This window comes from Centrocercus urophasianus, unplaced genomic scaffold (assembly GCF_019232065.1).
Source record: "Centrocercus urophasianus isolate 14NV4802_14NV808 unplaced genomic scaffold, USGS_Curo_1.0 seq_10, whole genome shotgun sequence".
Lineage (NCBI taxonomy): Eukaryota > Metazoa > Chordata > Aves > Galliformes > Phasianidae > Centrocercus > Centrocercus urophasianus.
This window is the reverse complement of record NW_024884142.1, coordinates 33,992,896-34,019,501: the sequence shown is the minus strand read 5'-3', so window position 1 is coordinate 34,019,501 and position 26,606 is coordinate 33,992,896. Positions and strand designations below refer to the sequence as shown.

Sequence of the window (26,606 nt, the reverse complement as noted above, 5' to 3'; positions counted from 1 at the left end):
TCATGCATACTGAAAATCTTATATTAGTCAAGGTGTTAAATACATTCTCAAGTCTCTAGGCTCTATAAAGTACATTTTTACTTATAAACAAAGAAGAAAGAACCACTCATGAGAAAATATAATTACTTGTAAATACAAATTTTAAAACAGGTTCTTTGTCTGTTTGTTTTTCTGTTTAGAAAGGTTACAGATAGCCTGTTTGTTGCTGAAGAGGAACGTACTGGTGGTGAGGATATTGGGGAATTGAATCTCTAGGAAAATTTTATTTGATCTTTAAGAATTAAGAAGCTGAGCATTTTTAGTTTATTTCAAGGAGTGACATAAACTGTTTTTGTAGTGTATGGACAGATACACCTGTATTTGTTTTATCTACGTAATGAACTCTACAAGGAATTGAAATCAGCTTCTGTCTCTGGCACTGCACAGCTTTCAGTTCTAGTGATTGGGGATGTACAAGTAATACCTTGTTCTTTGTACTCCCTATTAAAGAAGACTCCACACTTCCTTTGGAGCAGTTTGTTTATTTGGCATCACTGGCAACTGTTAGTGGAAAATTGATTATTGTACTTGAAATAACTTTTGCTTTTCACTGGGGACACAGCCTTGTGAAACTAAATGACAGATACTAGAATGTGCTATTCTCTTTGTGTGTCAGATCCTGTTGATGAGTATGAAATGGTAATGATGTGATAACAAGAACGTTATTTAAAAATAGGAAGAGCTCACAAGTAGCTATATAGTTTAGCCCAATAACTGTTGATGATTTTATTTATTTAGTTATTAATCAAAGAAAGTATGCAGGGCATTTCTCATACTCTGTTTCTACTCTTGGGAATGAAAGCTTGAGGCATCTGAGAGCATTTCAGTATTCATGTCCCTAACTCCTCCAGAATAACTGGGAAGAAGTTTGAGTTGTTCAGTACCACTTTGGTTATGCTCTCATATTCTCAGAGGCTACATCCCTTTTTCCTGTGAACTCTTGTCATAATTTATCTACAAACTATTTCTGAATGGTAGACTGGAGATGTCTGTCTCTATTTTTACAGAAACTCACAGATATATTATCTGTTTATGATAACAAAACAGAGAGAAATATCCTATAGAGATGAAATTACTAGAGAAAAAACCCTTAGTGGAGTCCAAGTCATGTGAAGATCTAGTTTATATTGCAAAATTATAAAAACCTGTCCAGTTTATTTATCTCAATGTAAGGAAAGACTTTTCACAAATAGGAAACATTAATGTCACTGATTGTATTAGATTAGATATTATTTTCCAGACAAAACTTTAAAAGCTCTGTAAGTGACTGGATCAACACTGGGCTATGATGTGAAAAAGGAGAACAGTAAAGCAAAAAAAAAAAAAAAAAGATATGTTCATTTGCCTATAAAGTAAGGCATGGAGTTCACTGTTTGGGCTTCTCTGGTTTGCTTTATGGCTGTGACTATCTTTGGCTCTGTGCATTAAATGGTAATGCCTATGTGTATGGAAAAATACGTATCACAACCTGAACAGGCAACTAACCCATGAGAAAGGACTTATGTTAGCTTATGAATGCAAGTAAACTTCCTTTAGCTTCTGCAACTAGCTAGAAGAAACTCGTTTGTGAGAAACTGCTCTGTAGCTGTAAGTAAGTATCCTTGCTTTCTGTGAATGACCTTTCTTATCCTGATTCATGATACTTTGTCTCCTGCTATTATACATACATAAATGTGTTTCCATGATACTAAGGGGTGATTGCAGGCATCTTGCCATCAGCTGGGGGAAAAACCCCAGGGTAGACAGTAATACTAGCTTACCACCCCCAGTAATGTTGGTGGGTGGAGAGTGTGCTGGTTGCATCCAGTAATGTGCATTACCTCTCTGTTAAAAAGATGAGTATGTGCCTGCAGTTTTTTGGCGGGGGATCAGTAAATCTTACACAGAAGCACTGATACTTTTGCATTACAACATGTCTTTCAACTGTAGCTCCAGGACTTCCAATTAAATATAATCCAACCATATTGCAAAACCTCACAGTGGGGAAACAAACATTTCCCATTATTTAATTTCTAAGAGTAATTCAGAGTTTATCATTCTGAAAACTGATAGTTAGCTTCTTCCTTGTCATCACCTGGTTCCTCAGGTGTTTATGACACTGCAGTAAGAGACCGAAGATGGTTATGGGGACTTTGGAGGTGCTGATGCCTTACTCCAAGGGTCAGAAACATTCACCTCAAAACAAAGTAGACCTGAAATCAGAAGTGTGCAGGGTAGGGAATATGGATTTGATATGTTCAAAATAAAGTAGTCAAGAGTTGGGCAGAATCTTTTCCTATATAGGGAAGAAATATGCCCCTATATAAAGCCATTCATTAATACAGTCATAATCGGAGCTAGGTGATTGTAACTTTAATATTAAAATCAGTCTTCTTCATGCTTCTTTCAGAACAGAAGCTAATACATTATTTTACTGTTTTGTTAAAAATAGTGTTGTGTGTTGATTTTTCTTTCTTCCATTGTGGTGTTTCTGCTTCTCTGAATGGTTGATGTAGGAATAGGATTTTAGACAGTTTTCCCCATTCTTTAGTATGTAAAGCTCTGTTTCTGAGATTTCTGCTTTTAACTTGTTTTTAGTTTCAGTCACCGGTGGCAATATACTGATTTTTATTTTTCTGCTTGAGTTTATCTATGTTATTTTGCCCTACTCTAATCTCATCATGAGTGTCTGCTAATATGCTTTGTGGATCTAACATGTAAATGCTCTTGGGATCAAAAGCAAGGGGAACTTAACTAATTTGTTCAATCAACGATCTGGTAGAAACCTTCTCTGTGTCTGCCATCAGCCTTTCTGATAGAGCAGAGAAGAGTGAAGGAGAGTAAAGGCTATATAAAGTTTCTCAGGATCTGGAAGGGAACTTTCCTGTCAGTGATACAATACTTAAAATAAGAGAAGGATTATGAATCAAAGGATGTGGAAAACTGTCCCAGCTTCTTTCTTCCAGAGTGCTCTGCAATCTTGTTGCATAAGTAGTTAAAGCAAACCCTTGTAATCTGGTATCTGGCTTTATTAAGGGCTGTTCCTGTGATAACTTTCCCTGTGCTGCAATTGTTCCTTTTTTTTAAACCATTAAATTGTTAAAAAATGACTATTAAAGAACTTTATATTTTCAACACAGCCTTTCCTTTCATTTATCCTCCAGGCAGTTCCTTGCCAACTTCTCATTACTGTATTAGTTCTTCATGAACTTAGCAAGTACCCATGTGGAACACTGCATTATTTTAAAAGAAGTCCAGATGTGAGACAACTGTTATTTACTTTCTAGATCAATGAAGTGTTAGACCAACTGATGTATCTCTAATAAGCTCATGCTGCATTTATGAAGTTTTCCATTTACGTGCATGTCTGATATTTTTTTTAAAATCTTTTTTTTTCCAAATCATATGTATGTGTGTGTGTCTATATATTTATTTATTTATTCACAGTGTTGTTACTCTTGTATATGTATTTCTGTACTATAACTTCCTTTGTCAGTTTTTGAAGATTTCTGAAAGATTGTCCTGTACTCAGACTACAAGGACAGGGAATTTCTGGTTTCTAGCTTTGATGTGATCACTTTTATATTCATACTTCATCCTTTTTAACTAGTTTATTCTTTAATGCAAAATCAAATTTTTTTTTCTTCAACTAGAGATGACCTGCAATTTTAAATTTCAATTAAAATTAATGAAAGTTTGGAAGTTAAGTCTTGGAAGGGAGTAAGATTCAAAATTTCCTTTTCAAATGGGAAATTTGAGTTATGGTAAGAGGCGGTTAGTGAAGTCAAAAGGCCTGTGGAGAACAGAATGGTAAGCAGGCCCGGAGATTTTTAAAGCTGAAAATGCTTAAATTGTTCTCTGATGTGGGAATATGACCCAATAACTAAAAGAAACATAGCAGGAGATGATAGGGTGCTTCCCCTCACCCATCCTTGTGATAATCTTTTAAGCTGTCTTTGCAATCTACTCAAACAAATCTAGTATAGCATCATCACTTCCTGGAAACTTGCACTGTTCCTTATGAATAGGAAATTTCCATATACAGCTATTGTTAGGTGATGATTACTGTGTTAAAAAGAAAAAGGAAATAAGATATTCACAACTACAGTTTCCTCAAATTAGGCAAACTTGGATGTAAATGTGTGTCTTTCCTTTTCCACTCTTGCTTCTCAGCATTAGCGCAGGGGGAAATGTCATTTTATTACTTAAGCTACTCCAATTGCTCAAACTACTCTTGATACTATGTAATGGAATTTTATGTCTTAAAAACTCTGTATTTCAGCCTGCAGTGGTGATTATTTTTTTTATTTATTTATTTTTTTTTTTAGAATTTCTTCAGGTTTTAAGCTGAAGTACAGTGGACAAATCCTTCACTGTAGCTTGGAAATCTGAGGGCACATCATTCACGGTGAACTGTGACTGCTCAGTTTTGTTAATTCTGGTCAGGAAAAAAAAAAAGTGTAGTAGTCAATGGGTCATGTTTTTTTCTCCTAGGAGCCCTTTAGTTACCACCATTTGTTTTTTTTTTTGTTTTTTTTTTTTTTGTGTGTGTGTGTGTGTGTAAAAACCTCTGTTTATGGTGTTTTGTTCATTTTTTTTCTTTTTAATATTGGCTACCAAATGAATTTCTGATATGCACTTTCATATTGTGTACTTCATTGCTCTATAAAGTGATTTGTTGTGAAATCAAATTTTTTAAAGTCCACTGGATAATCTTTGTTACTGTCTTTGCTGTATTCCTTCACAGTGTTGCAAGGAAAGGACTTTTTCTGGAACTCTCTAAATTTCACCCTCAGCTATCATGACTTTTCAAAAAGTCCTGTAGTTCTTGAATTACTGTTGCTTCCTGTAGCTGGTGTGATCTCATCTTATTTGATCAAAGCTTCCTTCCTTGCCTCCCAAAGTTGAAGTTACAATTGAAAAGTAACTGTATATAACATTATAGTCTGACCATAACAAAGGGTGCTTTTGGAATGACTTACATTAGCTGTTGCCCTTTATTTTGGAGAATACATCGTTTTTTTTTTGTTTGTTTGTTTGTTTTTATTGCTCTGCTTTGAGCAGTAAGATGAATAAGTAAAAACTGAAAGGTTAGAGTGGAGTCTGGTGTGAATATATTCTGGAATGAGTCCAGCAGAGTGACAGAGAGATGAAACACTGGAGTATCTGGTGCACGAGGAGAGTTCAAAGAGCTGGGGATAGTCTGGGGATGAGAACAGTGTCATTTGGTGTTGGGTAAAGAAATTGGAGCCAGGCTTTTCTCAAGCTGAGTGGTGTGGTTGATACATTGGAAGGAAGAGGAAACCATCCAGAGGGACCTAGACAGGCTGGAGAGGTGGGCCCATGAAAACCTAATGAGGTTCAGTAAGGCCAAGTGCAGGGTGTTGCATTTGAGCTGGGGTAATCACAGGTATTTACACAAACTGGGGAAAGATCTCCTTCAGAGCAGCCCTGCGGAGAAAGACTTGGAGGTCCTGGTGGATGAAAAGCTGGACATGAGCCAGCAGTGCGCACTTGCAGCCCTGAAGGCCAATCATGTTCTGGGCTGCATTAAGAAAGGGGTGTCCAGCAGGGAGAGAGAGGTGATTGTCCCCCTCTGCTCAGCTCTTGTGAGGCCCCATCTGCAGTACTGAGCCCAGGCCTGGGGCCTCCACTACAGGAAGGACATGTAGCTCTCAGAGACCTCTAAGATCATCCAGTTCAAGTATATTCCTAATTTTGTATTAAGTCTTTTTGTTACTCCTGATTCAAAATGAAGTGTGAATTCTTTCTTAGCCTAATACATTTTTTTTTTTGAAGCTCAGAAACTTCTGGTTTTGTAACAGATTCCTTGTTAGTAGAATTGCTTCATAAATAAATGGAGCGAACCTTTGGAGTTCCTTTTTTTTAACCTTATGAGTAATATAAAGAATTATAGTGTACAGGAAATAAATAATCCTTGTATTACAAGTATTTGCAATTACATTGTCAAGTGACCTTGATTTCAGATGTGTTAAATTGGTCTCCTAAACTAAGTATTTATAAATAATGGATGTTTGTTATTCAGGGAAATTACTCATTTTGTTTCCTGAAATAACAAGGAATTTGTAATGGTCATTTTTCTCTTATGAGAAAATTAATACAGTATTAATTTATAAAACCAAATTTCTAATATCCTTTAAAAGCCTATCATTATTTATATGAACATTTCAATTTCTTTTGGTGTGAAAGCTAAGACAGATGTAACATTGTGAAATTGCAATGAAATACAGTTCACCAAGAAAGCACATTGTAGAGTTTAAAATGCAAACCAGCACTTACATATACTTACTACGTAAGTGATGGAAGTGCATATGTAGCTTCACACAAAATCACATTACTTGAGAATAAGACTAAGCCAGTGTACAGACTTTATTTCCTACTAGTGATTTAGTGTGCTTTTTGTCAGTAGGACACACTGCAGGCACTCTTCTCAGTATTTACTGATTTCTTGTGCACTGTGAAATACTTGCTTTCAAGTGCAGTAAGAATTTTAGCATTAATATTTTATAAGTAAAAGCTATACATTCTTGCTGTTAGTTTAAAAATAAACAGTAAAGAAAAAATAAGTAAACAGCTGACCTAAGAAAGACTCAATGGTTACTTCTAAGCCTGAGTTCAGGTAAATAATTCTCAGGTCTGTATTGCTCCCTGAGCAGTATGAATATGTAATTCATGTTAAGAGCTCTGACCTCTTCACAGTTCGCATTATAATAGTGACTGTAAAGAATGCTATCTCATTTCATTTGTTATGGACTTGTGTGACACTTAAGGGCTGGTTTGGAGATCGCACTTCTGGCATGCTATGCAGGCTCCAAGAGAGATGCTTTAGAGAAAAATGCTGAGCGACAAGCTTGCACTCAGTATTTGGCTAATGCTTTTTATAAGCTTGGAGTGCAAGCAGAGTTTGATTTGCACACACTGTGTGGACATTCGCCTGGCTACAAACCTAGCTTCCCCATCAGAAAAATGCAAGTTGTGAAAGTATACATGTGATTTTCTTTCCTTGTATTTTTGCCTTCAAAAAGCAATTCTTTAAGCAAACTATGAAGCATCAGCTTTTTGCTGCTTGCTGGAGTGAAACTGTCAGACTTCACAATGCTTGGCTCTTACAAAAATCAAACGTGAATGTTCTGCCACTGGAAAGCCACTTGTCAGAAGCTTGATGCTCTGAACTACCAGTGATTGCTTTGATGCTCCAAGTTCAAATTAACCAGGAACTACAGTGAGTGGGAAAGTGGCTGACTTGATTGTCCAAAGTGCAGGAAAGAGGAAAAGTGAATATATTTTGAAAACTGAGCAAAGCTTTAAAGTGATGAATGCCGATCATTTGAGGTGTGTGATAGCAAACACAAAGCCTCAAGCATAAAATCCTAGCATCAATAAAATAACTTGGATGTTTGTTCTCCATTTGAAATAATTTTGATTTTGTTACTTGTATTAGTATGTACTTAAGTTTTTATTCGTTCTTCCAAAGTGAATTCTAAAATGTTTGTATATGTACAGCTGCTATATTACATTCCAAGTCAGCAAAATAACACCAATACAAAATTTGGATTTCACTAATGTGTGTTTCTGTGTGCCTTGGGAAATCTTGCCTTTGTGTTTTTATGAGACTTTCCCACAAAGGAATTTGTTATGTGAGTACAGACTCACTGGTTAACTCTCAACTAATTTTAACTATTAACATAGTAAAATTCACTGGGTTAAACTATAGTCTTGAACAAATGATGCAGCAGATGTAGTAATAAATGCATAAGACTTTTAACAAAAATTTTCTTTTTATTTGAAATGGAAAAGTGAGTTAGATTACAGCAATGATTTCTATGTTGTAATAACTTGGACTAAGCTAATTCTAGATAGAGCAGCTGAATACAGTTTTTTATGAGCTACCATATTCACTACTTCAGTTACTTATCTTAGGAGACAATAGATGTTCTGAAACACCTTTCAAACACGTGTGTGTATATGAATTTATAGTACACATAGTACTATCTTGTATTATTTAGCAATGTTTATTGAGGTTCAAAGCTTACTGAGATTAGGTTTGTGGAGACTACTTGTAGAAATGGCAGAAAAATGACTGAGGTTTTTTAACGTAGAAGCCATTATAAAATCTTTTCTTGCTAAGGCTAAATTTAGGTTCATTTAAAAAAAAAAAAAAAATCACTGAAATTTGCTGAGTGAATGGATTTGCAGGAAGAATTTCTTTTTTCAGTGGCAGAATTTCCTGCCATTGAAAGTAGCCAAATAAAATATCCTGACACGTCAGTTAGATTAACATTTTAAACAACACTGTAGATGCTGAAGACATAAAGGCATCCATGTTGTATAAGCTGAACATATGAAGAGATCTAGGTCTGTATGTTTCTATCTCATAGTAAGGAAATTAATTGTAAGCACTACCAGTCACTTTCAGTATTACAACTGTATTTCATCGCTGATCTGAGGTAGAGAATGTGTTAATAATAGGGCACCACCTGTTGATAAGGAGAACAGTTTTTATCAGATGAATTCAACGTTGCTACATAGAAGGTGCTAAAAAATAATTGGAAATGTGTTTTCAGGAGGTGAATAGTGTAGAACATAGCATGTGAAATAAAACTGAGGAAATGAAATGTGGAAAAAATAATTGCCAGTCTGGCTTGATGAAAAGGAGCAGCAATATAAACATATTTAGTGTGGGTGTAATGCATCAATGGACTGCGGCTTACAGGAAAAGGCACTCGGATGAAGGGGACAGCAGTAAACTGACAGCACAATACCAACGTTTTGTAAATACTGGCTGTTCTTACTAGTGAGGTGAGATCTCATCAAGAGTTTTAGTTAACTTTCAAATTATGTTGCTCTCGTAGCTCTTGCAATAATAGCAATTTTCATTATTAACTAATGTGCATTGTCATCAACTCAGAACTATTAGGGCAATTGTGTGGCCTGTGTGAGATGGTCTTCAAATCCAAAACCGTAAAGTTTCATTATATTCTCAGTTAATATTATGACCCATTTGATATTTGAAAATCGTTGTGTTAATGCACTGGCTTTTAAATACTGCACAGACAGCTTCCAGATGCTATAAATTTTCTGCTCAATTTGGATATGGGAATTCAGTTGTCTGTGAGGGTTTTAAGCAAACGTTGAGAATCAGGAGTAGTTATTTCAATAAATTTTCAATATTCATTTTTATGTAGGGCATAGCTAAGACTCCTAGTACTGCTTAGTAATGGAAATTGACCTTTCATGTAGTTTCTTCTATTCATGCTTATTTTTAATTGTTATTAAGCCACTTATCTTTTAATTTCATGTCCTCCCCGCCCCCCATGTTGAAGTCTAAAGTGGTGGTTAAAATGTTACCTAAAAGCATTGATAGCTTACTTATGTTGACTTCCCAGAGATGTTCATCTTTTGCTCTTCAAGACTTCTTCAACCAGCCTCAATAGTGATTTTTACTAATCTACCAGTGACTATAAAGTAAGCTATTTATTTAGGAAATCTACTTAGGGTTCTTTTGGGGCTGCTCACAAATGGCCATGAATCCCTACCTTCTATACAAGTTCAGAGTTTTGTTAGAAAATATGGAGCAAATAATATCTAGTAATTTTTTCAAGTCCCTTTGCATTTGGAACATAGTAAAGAACAGGAATAAATAATAGAATGATTTTTTTAATAACTTAGATTACTAATTTCTGTTACTACTTCTGCTGTCATCTCCTCTTTTGTCCTACAAGGCTGTGAGAGTTTTGCCTGAGTTTTCACTGAGAACAGCCTCAATTTCTTTTACTGCTGTGTTGCTTCCATTAACTGAAGTTAATTTGTTAGGTTTGTCATCTTAAAAACCATCGCACAGAGGTTTAGTATAGGAATTTCTTTGCAAAGCAGAAAATAATCAAAATGTAAGCTGTCTACCAAATATTTATTAATTAAAAAATCAATAAAAGCACTAGTTCTGTTGTGAGATCACATTATACATCACATGCAAGTTTTGGATATTATACTCTGTTGAAGCAACTTAATCTGTATTTTCCTCACTGTACCATGACCCTACAGCAGTATCTTTTAATTTTGTCTGCACGTGTACTTCTGCATCTGAGTTATTTTCAGATCAACCTGTCTCACAAAATGTATTTGCTTTTAAGCGTCAAAGTGGCTCTCTCTTTTGTTCAGTAAAAGGGCATTCTTGCCCTAACAAATTAGCATATCACAAAATTTATTCCCTGTTCATAGAGAGCAGTATCCATTATGAGAAAGTACATGCATATATGGATCACCCCTGTGGTGTTTTATCTTTATCTTATCATCAAAGCTTCTAACTTGGTTTGACTCTGCCTTTTCAAGCTCCTATTCTTTTCTTTAAAATTTTATTAAATTTACTAAGATTTTTGCAAAGCTTAGGTGTCGTTATTCTTGACCATAAAGCTTATCTGTTCACCTCTGATACAGAGAAAATAATCTATTTATTTTTGTTACAGTTTTCTCCTTTTCCAGTTTCAGCCTTCTCTTTGAAATCAGTCTGAAGTATACAGCTGTGTTGATGTCCAAGAACTGTTGAAACCTCAAGGATGACATGAAACTGTCTTTTTGTAAAAACAGGGCCATGCTGTCTCCCTTCATAGGAAACCAAAACTGAAGAATAGAGTTTTAGTGCTGTTTTTTGAGTACAGAACATACGAAATGATGAAAAAGCCACAGTGAGAGCCAGGAGATGCTAGGGTTCATCCTGGTAGAAGTAGCTGGTTGATCTCCTTCCTGTCAGTAACTTTTCCTATCAACTCCTTTACTTTTGTAAAGTTTTGTACTGCCAGATCGCTTGTTGTATCTCTGAGGTAGCATGAGGCTTGATCTATTCATTGTAATTTTTGAATCAGCTTAAATATGTCATTAAACATAATGAGATTTACTTCTAAAGTCAGCCACCCTGTAGTTGATAGGATTTTTGCCTTTTCAGTTTCTTTTCGTGCTGAGATGCTTTTTTCAAATACGAGTAGAGACATAAGGGCTCGCAAGGTCTGCAAGACATGGTCAGATGGAGCCTGGAAGATTGAGACTTATTTTGTTAACTAGATACAAGGTTATATTCTGCCAAATCATTTTATATATGGAAAAACAAACAAACCCAAACTGACAGTTGAGTCTTAAAATTCATGTATCTAGATTTCCTGTGGTTCTTAGTATTCCATGGTTTCAATTTTCCCATGTCCACAGGGGTGTTGTTGGCTGATGGAGTTTGTGCTGGTGCACACTGTGGTCTTTCACAGAATAAAAAGGCAAGAAGAGCAATGCCTTGGATCAATCTCCTTTACAGGCTACTTATCATCTCTGAGAATTTCTATTTGTTGAATTTAGAAGTAATCAGGGGCTCAAAACCTGTTTTTCTAGTTTATTTGTGAGAAATCAGTGATTTTTGTAGGCTTTTTTTCCATGGAAAGCTAGGCTTAAAATTCATCTTTCCTTAACTGAAGCACTTCTTCACATCTGTAATAACCCAAAAAGCAGTGTTTCGGGTAAAATCTTGCCTTTTTTAGCTACTTTGCAACTCATTGCAAAAAAAGCACTTTGCAAGGCTGATGCTGGAAAGCAGAGCCTAGGGCTTACCAACATCAGCAGGGTTTATGGTCTTCCACAGCACAGCCAGGGGAAGATGGCCGGGACTGTCAAGTTTCATTGGACAATATTAAAACTGAGACTTTACTATTCTAATTGAGAGGGATCTAGATTTTGGAATTAGAGTTGCTTTTCACTCTTTGTCATCCACCTCTGCTAAGCAACATGAGATTGATGCTCAGCTTCTTGGTGTATCCTTGTACACTGTGACTGTGTATTGAGAGCAGAGGTAAAGGATGGCCAAGCATCTGTGTAGCATCTTTACAGATAATCATTCAGTAATTGCAAGTGAGCTTATAGTTGTTAGAAATGGCACCTGCTGCCCACTCTTTGAGAAGTATCAAATGCAGTGATTAGCTAATTTTAAGATTTGGGTTTTTTTTTTTTTTTTTTTTTTTTTGAAAATTGATAAATAGCTGATCCCAGAATACGTCTGAAGATAGATACTAGCTTAAGGAATCCTATAACAGCAGGCATTTCTACACAGAAATTGGTCTTCAGGGTGTGCTTTTTAAAAGGGAAGTCAGTAGTCTGACATTTGTAGTTTTTCAACAAATATTTTAGAATTATGTTGTCGCAAGTTATGCTATTTTTTATGTAAGAATATTTAGGAGATATCTATAACAAGAACAAAAAGGAAAGTATATAAATAAGATGACTGTTTTAGGCCAACTTAGGTGTACTAAATATTGACAATTTGATAGTATCTTTTTTTATTTGTTTCCAAAAGAAAAAATAATTACCATTCTTTTTCCCTGTAGTTCATCTATTTCAGTATTTTAACTTTAGATTTCAGTTTGATTTTTAAAAAAATCTCATACTCCTAATGCCTGGTACCTGTAGTCTGTGAAATTTTCACATTCTGATATTCCTTCTGGATTTTTTCTTTCGTGCATTTCTACAAGTGTGTAGTTGAAGTGAAATTGTATTTTGTTCTTTGGAAACTGTGAAATACAGAAATAAGAGGGTAATGCCAATGTACTAAAAAGAGGCTTATTGCAAAGAACAATTGGTTGTGTATTTATTACCACTTATAAATTGTATTGCTGGTCTAAAAATGTCTAATGCGTAAGACCACCTTTCCAGCACGTCTTGTTGCTCTGCAAGTTTATTAACAAAAAAAGTAACCAGAAGTTGAATGTTATACAAGAATTTATTATCAGTGCATAATCTTTGCACATATCTTTCCCAAAGTCAGTGTTATATAAAGAAAATATTTTCTGGGACTTTTTGAATTCCCTCTCACCTCACAGGACAGAAATGAAGAAGATGCCCTTGAGTGGGAGATAATTTCATTTACACACGAAGTTCACGGTTCTCTACCTCATATTTGAGGTCAGTGTAGGGAGATGATTATTCTAAGACCTCTTCTAAATTGCAGCTTGTAAAATTGTGATGTGAATATTACTTTTAATATTACAATAGTTAAAATTTTGTAGCTGTATTAAACTAAGTTCAGCAGTACGGATGGACTTTTTATGGCTGAGCCTGACCCAAAAATAATTTCCTTTGTATGTATCATTGGGATTCAGCTATTAGGTGCTCTGGTGGATAGACTGCTTTCTGCAGATCTGCTGTCTGCAGAAAAGTCTCCTTGCCTTTTCTACATAGCCAGTATGTACTCAGTAAAAATTATTAGCATGGGGACCATGCCTCACCGTTAATGCAATGTGACACATCTTGTCTTCTGGTTCCTGGATTGATTACTTATCACACTTTCTTACAGATATGAAGACTGCACATAAAATCAAAATTTAAAAAATCATTCAAACGGATGAAAGTGACCATATATCACATCATCCGTGTAGTCATGGTCACTGAGTAGTAGCTGAAGTCATCTGGTACTTTTATTGAAGACATTCAGGGTTGCCTTTTGGGCACAATGTGTTACTGCTTCAAGGGACGTAATAGTTTGGCTGAGATTCAAGAAAGTGCTGACTAACACACAGCCTCTCCAACTGTTGGCTGCTGTCTAGTTTGCCTCAGAATATCTTAATAAAAAGGTAGCTGAGAATATTTGCTAAATTCCTTTGCCTCCACTCAGGATCTAGGATATTGACATTTCGTGCCAGAATAATGTATAATAATGTATATAATGTGATGTGGTAGCAAGTACATGAACTACAGAGTTATACCGCTTTGTGCCACTTCCTCTCAGAGCCATACAAAGTTTTCCAAACAAGATTATACAGAGCTCTTTTTCTTACTGTGCTGAGCTGAAAGGCTTACGTTCTGAGTATCTGCAATCTGAGACCTGCACCCAACGTTTTTTAAACTTTTTTTTAATAGCTTGCAATGTTATTCGGTATTTAATCTTATTTTCTGCAGTCATACTAAATTATTAACAGCATTCAGGTAATGGGTTTAAAATGCCAGAAACATGTCTTTTTTGTCCCCTTGTTGGGATTAGCGATTGAGATAAGCAGAGGAAGTGACTTTATTAGAAATAATTATAAGACAAGGAAAGGGTTGAAAATATCTAAGAGAACTTGCTGTTATTTTAGTAAGTTCTTCATTAAAAGATGCCATTATGCTGTCATCAAAATAGTCCCCAGCTTTACTGTTCTTCTAAGATTTATTATTTCTAGTTGGCATTTGAATGCTACAAATTTTATCCTGTGGGCAACTAGATTGGATATGACCCTGCTATAACTCCTGGCTTTGACTAATGGAGAGTGTTTCATTTGGAACAAAACATATAATTAGCTTCTATAATATATATAAATTGTAAGGACTGGATCATAGTTCTTTTTATTCTCCAGTCTCATTCTAGAATCAAATGTTGTGTCTAAAATTCTTTTCCTAACAGTAATCTCTCTTGAAAGGCAAGCAGCAGGAATATTCAGCATTTTCAGTTGATGTCTGTAACTAATTTTTTCGTTCTTTCATGATGAAATGTAAGTTCAGTACTATGAATGATTTTAACAGCAAGAATAAAATGAGCCTATTCTATGGGAGAGTCTTTGTGGCTTTTTTTTTCTTTAATATATTATAATTCATTGTAAACACTTATCTTGCTTCTGTATTTCTGGGTGTGAATATGTTCTAGGCAGAGCATAAGGAAATAACAGTTAACTGTGACAGAACAATGAATGGATCGCAATTCAATAAATTCATGTTTCTCAGCCCTCAAAAAAGCCAATAAAACCCCTAAATGCTTATCCTCTGCATTTTGAGAGCAGCTCCTAACATTAAAGAGCTAGAAAGCAGAGATGGCAAGCCTCCCTAAGGAAGAAAGAAAAGAAACTGTCAGGGCCCAAACCAGTGTTGAGTCAGACCTCAGTCACAGTAGCCTGTCCATTTGCTGTCTTTCTTTTTGCTACAGAATGTATAATTTTTGAACTAATCAATGTCTATTAATATCTAAGGCGCAGGAGGCAAAAAGACAAAAGCACAGAAGAAAAAGTGTTCAGCTCATATATAAGCATGTTTACTATGCAAGGACCAAATACAGATTACTGTTATTTTGTGTGTTGACAAGACTATACAATAGTAACATGGATGAGCGAATGTGGGGAAGCCTGGAGGACAAGAGTTGTGATCCTTTATTTAAGTACTACAAATGGAATGAATAGAAAGTTCAAAGTTTTTGTGTGTTTCCTGTAAAAATAGAATGTATCACAAATTAACTGAGTAATGTAACTGCAAAAAGATACAAAAATATTGTGAATGAATGTATTAATGCAGTGCAGAAAGGAAAGTGTATTGGTAGCAATGTTTTTCTTGGACTACACAGTTTCTTTTGAAGCATAAAGCATGAATGTCCAACCATTTGGCTTGCCATAGCTGCCATGAATGAGGAGGAAATATCTTGGACACGTATAAAATATTATAATATAGTTGATGTATATAAATAACAAAGCATATTCTTCTAATTTTTATATTACAACATGAAAAGCAACAAAAAAATAATTGGACCTTGTTTTGGTGAAACTAATGCATCAGTATCTGGTTTGATGGCACTGATTGCAATTCTTAGTGAGTTCTCAGAGTGCTCATAAGAGGTTTTTTTTTTTTTAGAAATTTCGTTCTTTCTGTGCTTTATCTTTGAGAACAGTTGTTCACAAAAGTGCATACTGCTAAAAAGCAATGGCATGAATAAGACATGATTGTGAAGTAAAGGATAACTTTCTCTTTTGCAGATATTGTATTTATGTTATCTGGAAAGTGAAGTTACAAATATAGGGAAAAAAAATCTCCTTTTTTTTTTAATCTCGAAACCTATTTTCTAAATCTTTTATGAAAGTGGAAGACGAGGCTGCTTGTTTGTCACTGTTCACAGGACTGTGTTTAGCAAATGTATCAAAATCCATGAACTTCTGTCATATCTTGACATAGCAATGTGTACTGTACCTGTCCCATCTCGTGATTTCAGCCCAGACAGTGCCAATGGCACACTGATGTTTGGTTGTTGCTGAATGATGGGTGCATGCCTGGGGCTGAGCTGGGCTACACAGTGAGGAAGAACTGCTTCTGTGATGGCACAGGGCAGGTGGTAGCCACAGGGTAGGCTGGAGTGGGCTGCATGCAGCCCATGGGAGATGGATTGAGCATGCCTTCCCATATGTATGGGGAAGTTTTCCTTTTCTATAGTGAGTATTAGTAATTTCTGTGCAGCTTACACTAGATATTTGTTGAGAGAATCAGTGCATTCGGAAGGAAGTTCTTCATCACTTCAAGGATTCACAGCTTTCTTAAACTTTGTTTATAGAAAAATCTGTTTTTCTTTGACCATTGCTTATAGCTTTTGATTATTTATGGAAATATTCCATAGAGTTGCAGGGCAGGTACCCTAAATTCTGTCAGAAGAAATGAATGCTATGTGTGTTAGAAAACTGCATTTCCATGAAAGCTTTTTATTTTTATTTTGTAAATGAATACTGCAAAGCAACTATAATCAGTCGTTTGGCATTGTGTCTCCATTTGAAAATGCTAATTTGGGGATTGTGTTAACATTCACTAAGTACTATTGGTATAGTGAATTTTTCTGTTTTGCAGCTGGTTTAGCCATTCCAGTCTGACAATAAACGTAACGTATACCGTAAAAATAAATAAATAAATATATAAAACTAGTGTAGAAAAGTGGGGGTCTAGCAAAAGGACACTTTGTTTCTTAAACATGTACCTGCTGTGATGGTTCTTTTCTCCTACTAGGTACAAGATAGTTTTAAATCAACAGAGCTCCTAGTGTTCTCTTTTCTGCTCTTTGATTTAGACAGTCAACCTGTTGCTATGAAGTATAAGAGCTTTCCAGTGTAAGATTGATAGTAGTAGTGAGGTTACTTTGCACAAACTTTTACACCTCTTTCCCGCTTGAGTAAGATAAACTGTGTTGGTTTTTTTAAAACTCATGTTTACTCATTAGACTTTGATCAAGATTACTTGTGTAGTGTGACTATGAAAAAAGAAGGCAAATTTTGTGTTTTATCTGAAGATGCCAGACTTTACATTCACTTGATTGAAGTTGGATCCAAGCAGTAGTGTTTGTTTCCTCTCCAGCTCATAAATCAATTTTCATGAGTTACCTTGTGGTTCAGTTGTTGTTTAGATCTTTAATGGCGACTATCATCATAGAAGTTCACGTTGTTTTTTCCTTAGTTAATTACTGGGAATAAGATTTAAAGACTTCAGCGAAAGTCAGAAGTTTTTCTGAAATGGCAGAAAGTCTTTTGAATGGACTTTGACTGACATGTTATTGAAAGTCTAAGCAAATGAGATGATAGAGAACTGCACTTTGAAACAACAGGATTCTGTGCCAGTTCTTAATACCTTAAATAGCAAGCAGTGATTTACTCCCTATTTACTTCCTATATGAATACATCTGGTGATTAGTAAAATATTGGCCTTGCAGACTAGTCCTCAAGTTCAGTTATTTCTGCTTTTTGCTGTTTCTTTCTTCCATTGTCACCATTTCTACCATCAGTGGTAGATGGTGACAGATGTATAACTTAACTGCCACGTCCTAGCACTTACCCTTACCTCCTGTTTTAGTTCTTTATGATTGTTTCCTACCTGTGTTCTCTGGCAAGCTCCCAGTGAGTGTGAGAGACAATTTACCAATCAGTTAGAACAGGTCATTGTTACTGGTCTTCTATATTGTTTCCCTTCTTCTTTCTGTCTTGGACAATGATCTGTTTCACTTATTTGTTTAAAACGTTCTCAAAGCCTCTCTCCTTGCTAGATTACAAAGACTGTCCTCAAACTGCTGTAGCAAATTAATACTGCATTCTGTTCATAAATCACAAAGGCAAAATAAAGTGATTTTTATGTAATATTGCAGGGATTGTCATGTATAGTACCACGAGTTTGATTCTGTTTGACTGGTGAGCTGTCTGGAGACTAGGACATGTCTTTTTATCCCTAGTGAACTAGGGGCTCAAAAAGAGAGAACTGAAATGAAATGAGAAATGCTTTCTTATGGTAGCATCTGCCTCTGGCCCTGAAGTAAAATGTGGCCTTGTATCTTTAGTGCTTCTTTGTGCCATTCTACTATTCTGACCAGTTCAAATAGCTTTGACATGGATGGTTTTTGAGTGTACATGGGAAAATAGGTGTGGAAGGAGGCTTTCCTCTTTAAAACTATCTCCTGTATGCCAGTTTAAAAAATAAATTTTAAAAAAAAAGCATACTTTCTGGTGGATCATTTTCTAGTTTGTTTCAAGTCATAGAGATGCTTTGGAGTCCTCTACAGAAGGTCTATAATGAGTATTTTAGGAATAATGTATTGCTTGACTTTTTTTATTGTTATGATTTTTATTTATTTATTGTCAAATTGGTAAGTCTGAATATACCTTACGTCACAATACCTTGTGTGTGCTTCCTTGAATATTTCAGCTCAGGTCTGGATGAATTTCCCTGTCCCGATCATATTCTGTAATTGGCAAAACAGTAGCAAAATTTGTATTTAGTCCTTCTACAATGAAGCTTTTTCAGACTCTTGCTGTGTTTTAAATTAATTTTCCTTTTGCCATACACGTTTATACTTACAAAACTTGCTCTTCAAATTTACCAGTACTAGTTTGCTGCTTTCTTTTTTGATGTATAAACAAAGCCCTCTTACATCTTTATCTGAAGTTGGCTAAAATGTAGCAGTAAAGTGACAGAGAATAGTTACGTAAAAGACAAGAATTAATGATGATTGTTAGAGAAGGCAGGATAGAAGGAAATCCATTATAGTTTGAGATCCTTGTCAACAAAATTGATGTCTAGCCAGCAGCTTAATGTCCTGTATTTTTGTACTGTTACTTTTATCTGAATGTAGGATTTTCCATTTGGCCAAATTTAATGAATTCTTTTTATAATTTTTTTTCCAGACTGCTTCTTCAGTTTTCAATAGGTGTTTACTTTAATAAAAGAAATGCACGAGTTAATAAATGTCATGGTCTATGCAAACACTGACACCACTGTACTGTTTGGCACACCTGGTATTTTTCTATGAAACCCTGTGCATTAGGAGTAACACTTTTTTTCCTCTTTACTATTAAATGGCAACTTGTTTTTTTGAAGTACAGATTCTAAAATGGAAAGATTCACAGGTCTAAAATGAAGATTCACAGATCTGCTGCTCTTGACACTGTTCAAAATTTTGCAGATATATAAGAAGCAACATAACGCTATTTCCCAGAGGGTGGTGATCGGAGGTGGCCACAGCAAAACTGTCTAAGGACCTAGCAAATTCAATACAGGATAGAAAGCAAGCCCTTTCTTCTTTGCATGATAGGAGCAGAAATATTTGAGTCCTACAGTGCCAAAGTTTTACTCTTTCATAAAATGATACATGAAAATACATCATAAACGTAAGAGAATTGCATAAAGTTTAGTCTTGAGAAGAGTTAAATTTTATACAGGAATCTCAAAAGAAATGATACTCTTTAATACAGAAAATCAACAGATTAAGTCTTTTCAGCTGAAAACTATTCTTTTTTTGTTACAGAGAACTTAGATGATTGCTAGCAGTGATGGCTTTTGGGTTGAATTAGTTGGAGTTGAAAGTCTTTAAACTCATCATTAACATCCAGTAACAAGGATGGAAATTCTGCAGCTTTATTTTTAATTTTATGCTAATTTGGACAATGTCTTGTGACTTTCTTTGTAGTTATTTGAACTGCTAGGCCCTGAGGGCTTTGAACTTATAGAGAAGCTCCTACAGAACAGATCTGTGATTGTGGAAAGATCTTTGGCTTGTCAAAATGATAACAAGTTCCAGGCTTTGCAAGGTAAGCAACAATTAAATTGTTGTTCCAAAAAAAAACCTCATTGGTAATGGTGGGGTGTTTATATCAGAGTAAATGAGTGCATGTTGCATATTTACATTTCAAGTGTATATGGGCATGTATAATTTTTAAATAACTATATTGACAGTTGCATCTATTCCAGTGCACTACTATGACAACAAGTTGATAGTCAGTTATTCCTCATCTGCTATACTATCCACCTCAGAGATATCATCACATAAACGTCTTAGGGAGAAAAAATACAGTAACAACCACTTCTGGAAAAAAATATAGTTAAACCAAAGGATGGATATATGAAAGGAATAAAGGAGTTCAAGTTTTATACTCTGTTTTTGTTTTTATAAGATTAATAGCCCACACAGAGTATTAGTTTTAAAATGTTCTACAAATGGCTGCTTAAAAACAAGTGTTCCCATTTTCTGTCCTGACAAAAAGTAAATCTGACTGAATAGATTGTGACTTGGGATAAATCTTGCAAAGGTGAAGCATCATGAATCTACTGTGTGTTCACAATGCGTGAAAAAAAAAGATAGTTAAAGCTGATACTGCTGGACTCTTGTATCCTCACAATAATGTCAAAATGCAAATAAACCACAATTTGTCTATCTTAAATATAATGTTATTTAGGCAAATGTTTGGAAGTTCACCTTCTGCTGTACTGATGATTTGTCTAAACTCATCAGAAAAAAACAAGTTTTATTTGCTAGCGATTTCAAAGCAGAAACTATGAGTATAACAAGATTTTGTTCTTGGTGGAATTTTTTTGCCTTCTAAAATAATCACAAGAAAAAAATAATATACATCGGAAACTAAACTATTATAGACTTTCTGCAGTGTGAAAATTTTTACAAAAGTATTTTTTTATTTAAGAAAATTGTTTTGGAAACTATTGTAAATTTATTCTTCAGTATGTCATCCGTAGACATTTCTGCTAGAATGTAGAGGAAGAATATTTTCAGTATTGCACTTGCAAGAAGAGGTTTTTCCACTGTTGGCCTAGCTTTTCTTTCACTGTAGTAAAGAACTCAGTAATGTTGGAGTATCTTCTCTGAGGCTGAAGATGCTCTGTCCCAGGTTCAGTTTGTTTATTTTAATAGGGCTCTCTTCTTTTCATTTGATTGAAGTGTAATCCCTAATGGGCACTAAAGTCTCAGCTTCCAGAAACTGTGGGTGGGGAAGGGAGCCATTTAGATTTGGAAAAACAGTCAACTTTGAGCTCTGTGTGTCTTGAGGCACAAGGCAAGGCAGTGTGCATATACTGATTGTTTATAGCATGACTATTATAAAAATTCCACTGCTATAAAGGTGATTGTTGTGCTTATCAGACAAATAAAGTAGCCCTAGCGTGTTATGTCTGAGTTAAATTTAGGCAGAAAATTGAATCCATTGTTATCCCCTTTAAATACGAGACAGAGTTAATGCTATTGCTGTGGGCATTCTGACAGTTTATTAGATTTTTTTTCAACAATATCTAACAAGTTGTAGGCACTTGATTCAGTATGCGTGCTAGAGAAGTACAATTTTCACTGTTACTGTTGGTAAAAAATATATATATATGTATCAGTGGCACAAATTCTTTAAAATGTCACTCAAGTGAGTTTATTTGATAAAAAGAAGTATTCAATTTTCAGCTTCAGGGGTAGACTGCAGCTGTACATTCGGAATAACTGAGTACGCTATATTCAGTCAAACCTGTATGAGCTAATAATCTGTTTGCAGGATTTTGAAGTCAGATGTTTAAAAATACTGATACAGTTAAAAACAAACAAAAAGAATCCATCCATTACATATAGAAGACTTGATTATGTCTTTAAGTTTGAAGTAAATAACAATAAAGGCATTGGAAAAACACATGTGATTGAGCTTTATAGAGTTCCTTGAATTTTTTGTGTACTATAACTGTTCAGTTGTGTACTGTAACTGTTTAATCCTACTGTTTTTCTGCATAAAAGGAAGGAGTCCTTGTGGCTGTACAGAATAAGATTTCTTAGTTGTTCAGGGAAATTAAGCTGTTGGTATGCTTTCAATGCAATCATGTTATATAGTAAATACACAGTAAATGCTAGGTAAAGAGGCTGTTTTTTTTTTTTTTTTTTAAAGAAAAAAAAGAAAAAGAAACCTATGTTTAGTCTACATGCATAATCTTTTTACTTAGCAGCGTATGCACATAAGGTGACAAATAAGTGACTTTCCAGTGTTGATGAAATTATCCTAAGTCCCAGAAAGGTAGCCCCTCCTTTTGCTGCTAGTTTGCAATATTCCCCCTCTTGCTTTGGGATTAAGAATTTTTCTTGTATGGTGATTTAAAGTGTCCTGCCTTCAAGTGATGAGCTGTTACTACTTATGGATTCTTAAGACCAACTTCTGCATAATTAAGTAAGGCTAGGCCTTTTAAAAATACATATATTTAGAAGAAAACTGGGCAACAAAAATGGTGGAATCCAGTACTTAGGAAGATGCACACATGTTTTGATGTTACAGAGCAGTGCAAGAAGTTTATAGGTGAAAATGCTAAACCCAATTATGGCTGTCAAGTTACAATTCAGTCTGAACAAGAAAAGCTGTTAATGAAACAGTATCGTCGTGAAGAAAAACGAAATGCCAGAAGAGAAAAACAAGCTGGGGAAGATGGAGAAGTATCTGGGGAAGGACTTATATCCTTTGATCCCAAAGAGCTGAGAATGCAAAGGTAATAAATGCCAAAAGTTGAAAAATACTTGTGTTATAATTCCTATTTCAACCCATCATAAATATTTGTTTGTCTTTATTTTATTTATCTTTTAGTTTGCTTTGTGGATGTGGTGATTCTGACTTTGTCATGTTTTATTACAAGTGCAGAATTTGTTTAATACAAAAACCTAATTTTCAGGAAAAGACAGCAGTGATCTGCTTAATTAGAATCTTCTTGGTCTTATCTGTGTGGGTTGGAGATGCAGATTGGAGGGGCAGGCTATCTTTCTTACTTTCTGTATGCACACTTCTTGCTTAAGATTTATGAACTCTGTATTAAATCTATCAAAACTATCTTTTATTTTTCTTCTCCAGATTAATGGGTACTATTTTCCATGTTATCAACTAAAGGTAGCAGGAAGAATGAGGGAGGATAAGAATAAGAAGCAAATAAGGTGTTGCATTTCATATTGAGAAGAATATAGTGGTACTGGTATTTAACTATGGATACTTGTTGCTATATTATGTAAAAAAATGCAAAGCTGCATTAGTTTAGGGAGCCAGCCTTGCAGTGATTATACTGATTTTTATTTAACAAGTGTGCTATAAGGACATCATTTAACTAATGCCAGTGAATAACACAGTAAAATGCCATTGTTAATAATTTTATACAATGCTTTTTTTCCTTACTTTTCCCTAACTCTTGCTCTGACTTTAATGTACCATGCCCAGCTTTTGTGATAGCTGCCTACAATAAGCAGAATTGCTGCTATTTTATGTTTACAGGGAACTAGCACTTTTGAATGCTCGAAGTATGCCTATCCTAGGTAGACAGAGAGAGGTGGACGTTGAAAGAATTCATTATCCACATGTTTATGATTCCCGAGCTGAAGCTATGAAAACATCAGCATTCATTGGAGGTGCAAAGGTATGTGTTTGATGCATGGCCCTTCTACAGCAATACAACTATCCCCATGAGCAAAGTGCAGCAAGTTTCCCTTTGTTCTCTGGTAGATTCCCCTACTAATGGGAATCCTATGCATCAAGCTGTGCTTCTTCACGTAGTATTTTCAGTACTCACATATTTTGTTTTTATTTTGACCCTAAAAGAAATAAATTCATTCATATTTATAGTACAGATTATTTTTATTTGTAGAGTCACTTAAGTCATTAAAATACTGTTTTTCTCCTTCTAGATTTTGTGAACCATTGAATTGACTTTATGAAATTTCAATTCTTGAAATGTAATAAAGTGGAGTTATCTTTTATTTTTCTTTTTTTTTAATCCTTTTGAAACCATTTTATGAGAAGTAAAACTGATTATTTTCCATTTAAGAAGTTCTATGCTATCTATAAAATGAATCAAAGAGAATTGCTTTTATTTGGGATTCCTTTTTTAAGAAGGAAAGTAATGAAACATTGTTTGAAATGGCCTAAAAGTAATTAAATTTCCTGTTTTCATATTTTCAATTAATTTTCTTGTAATACTGTTTTAGGTGTTCTTACCAGAATCAGTTCAGAGAGAAAACAACAAAATGTATGAAGAGGTGAAGATCCCCCATAGTGAACCAATGCCTATTGGCATTGAAGAGAAAATTGTTTACATTAAAGACTTTGATGAGGTGAGTAAAGCAGCCAAGAGACACAAAATTAATTTTTATTTTGCTATTAAAACAATTTAGGAGAAAACATTACCACTTAATAATGTGGTTTTTAATGTGCAAATGTAGCCATTAAATTTCACCACTAATTTTGAGAATATTTGTTGGTGGATGTTGCTTAGTTCATGACGAATCTGATCACGGAAATGCCTTCTTTAAACTACTACTTTGTGAGCTGCAGTTCTCAGTTCCTTTGTCATTACCTATTCAGTTATCTGTGGTTTAGAGCTGTGACTTGAATCACTAAAATGCTCCTTAAAAAATAAAGTGAGTCTGGGCTTCTTTCTCTTCTTTCTGTTGACTTCTGAAGACTGGCTAGTGACTGCTCTTCTCTGTTGTGCAGATTAGTCTTATAGCATGATGCTGGTGCATAATAATGTACTGTGTACTGTACAGGGTGCAAAACCTTCCAGAATACTGCTCTGGAGTAGGAAAAAGGCTGCATTATTAATTTAAAAAAAAATTAATAAAAAAAGAAAAACAGCAATAAATGTGGCTTAGTATTCACAGTCTAGAACCAGCAGTATTCTGTCACATGTACTTGCTTGCTTTTCATTGTGTGTATCAAATCAGTAAAAGAATGGAATGTCTGCTCCTGATTTCAGTGGGGACACCAAGAGCAAGCCATACGTGCATGTGAAGAAATCTTTGTTTCTTAGTTCTTCAGTGGCATACAGCATGAAAAAATGCTTTTCCCTGTAGGAAAACAGGAAATGAGAATATAAATCTACTTCAGTTACCCAGAGCATTTTATTGAGGTTTTAGTAAGGATTGTCTTACCCTGATTTAACTCTTTGAAAACAGAGGACAGTTTAATTTTAAAATCAGAATCTATTATTTCGTGCTTGGGTGACAGTACCTACTGCCATGTTATGAAGTGACTGACAGCTTAACCAGATAGAAAAGTTGAGCCACAGCAGTTGTAAAATATGACATTTCATATGACAATTTTCAACATGACAGTTTTTTGCAATGAAATGTCTCTCCTTTAACCACAGGTCCAAATATTACCTATTAACCTATAAAGTTTTGCTAGAAGTACCAATATTTTGAGACACAGTAACATGCCAGAAAAATATAGATCTGATAGAAGATAAAATATCTAAAAGAAATAGTTTACTGATACATACATATGTAGTGTTATGGAATGCATCAATTATGCAGATTTTATAAATCTTTCGTGACCTTTTAGGCTTTGTATCATCAAGAGGTATACTTTTCAGTTTTAAAGTGAAATTCTGAAATAGAAACAATCTTTATATCCATGACTCCTACTTACTAGATATCTAACAAGCTGTCAGCAGCAAAGAATTTTGTATGTGTGATACTTACACATTTAAACATAGGCATATTTCAGCAGAGTGATGATGCTTCTTAGATTTGATTTATGGCAAGTTTTTTTTTTTTTGACTGCTGGTGTGTATTCTTTTTTAGAGGAGGGAATCATAGAATCATTTAGGCTAGAAAAGACCTATAGGCTCATCAAGTCCAACATAAGCCTACAATCACAGATTATAGCACTCAGCACAGTGGTATTATAAAGGAGCCTACTTTTTGGTTTGAAAATTTCAAGTGCTAACTGCACAAATTTAAGGTTAAAAACCTGAACTGCATTTATTGAATCTATTTTCCCAGAGGATTGAAAAGAACTAAATCTGGCTGTGAAGTGTTTATTTATGCAAGAATTTAGTCTCGTAGGAGCTTTACTTTTTAGTTCTTATATTTTCATTTGCATAGGAGTGATTTTAAATATTATATGTGTATTTCTCTTCAATTGTGGTTTTGGTCACAGATGTTAAGGTGTAGTCTTTGACTATGTAATATTTACATAGGTAAATGTTCTGTTTAAATTCAATCTTCAAAGTTCTTAAGTATAGATCTGAGATCATGATAAGGAGTTCATTTATATTTTGACCTTTTAAGCAAAAGCTAAACCTCTGGATCATGCAGTAATCTTCATTTAAAATATCTTAAGTATTGATTTAAATTATTTGTATTTCTGTTACTTTGGTTGACATAAACATTGGCTGAGAACATAAATATATTCCTTAAATAATAATTTTAACAAATCATGTTAACAAAACTGTAGATTTGTTTTTTTGGCACAAATGTGAGGCAAAATGGCAAAACAGAATCAACACTGAAGGGGGAAAAAGTATCTCAAACTAAAGCGAGCCTCAGTTGGAAGCTCTTATTTGTACCTTGGCAGTGTAATCAGAACACACCTTGAGCTCCACTCCAGAATAAATAATGTATTTTCATTAAAATATTATATTTAGGTTCAGTAGAGCATTATCTGAATCCTTATGGATAGATTGGCTATGATAGGGATAGTAAGGTAAAGCTCATGATTTAAACTGGCAAAATCCAAATTCTTGCTGATGCTTAATCTCATAATGTAGTGATT

General features: G+C 34.7%; 1 protein-coding gene across 3 annotated transcripts in view; it reads left to right on the top strand.

Moving 5' to 3' along the window:
- The window catches only part of ASCC3 (activating signal cointegrator 1 complex subunit 3), a 256,841-nt gene that overhangs the window by 24,464 nt on the left and 205,771 nt on the right, over window positions 1-26,606 (top strand). For all 3 annotated transcript variants that reach the window (XM_042812582.1, XM_042812567.1, XM_042812576.1), the window contains exons 5-8: window positions 19,730-19,850; window positions 22,350-22,557; window positions 23,325-23,466; window positions 24,035-24,160. In XM_042812582.1, the coding sequence (XP_042668516.1) occupies window positions 19,730-19,850; window positions 22,350-22,557; window positions 23,325-23,466; window positions 24,035-24,160 (597 nt within the window). The remainder of the gene's footprint in view (window positions 1-19,729; window positions 19,851-22,349; window positions 22,558-23,324; window positions 23,467-24,034; window positions 24,161-26,606) is intronic.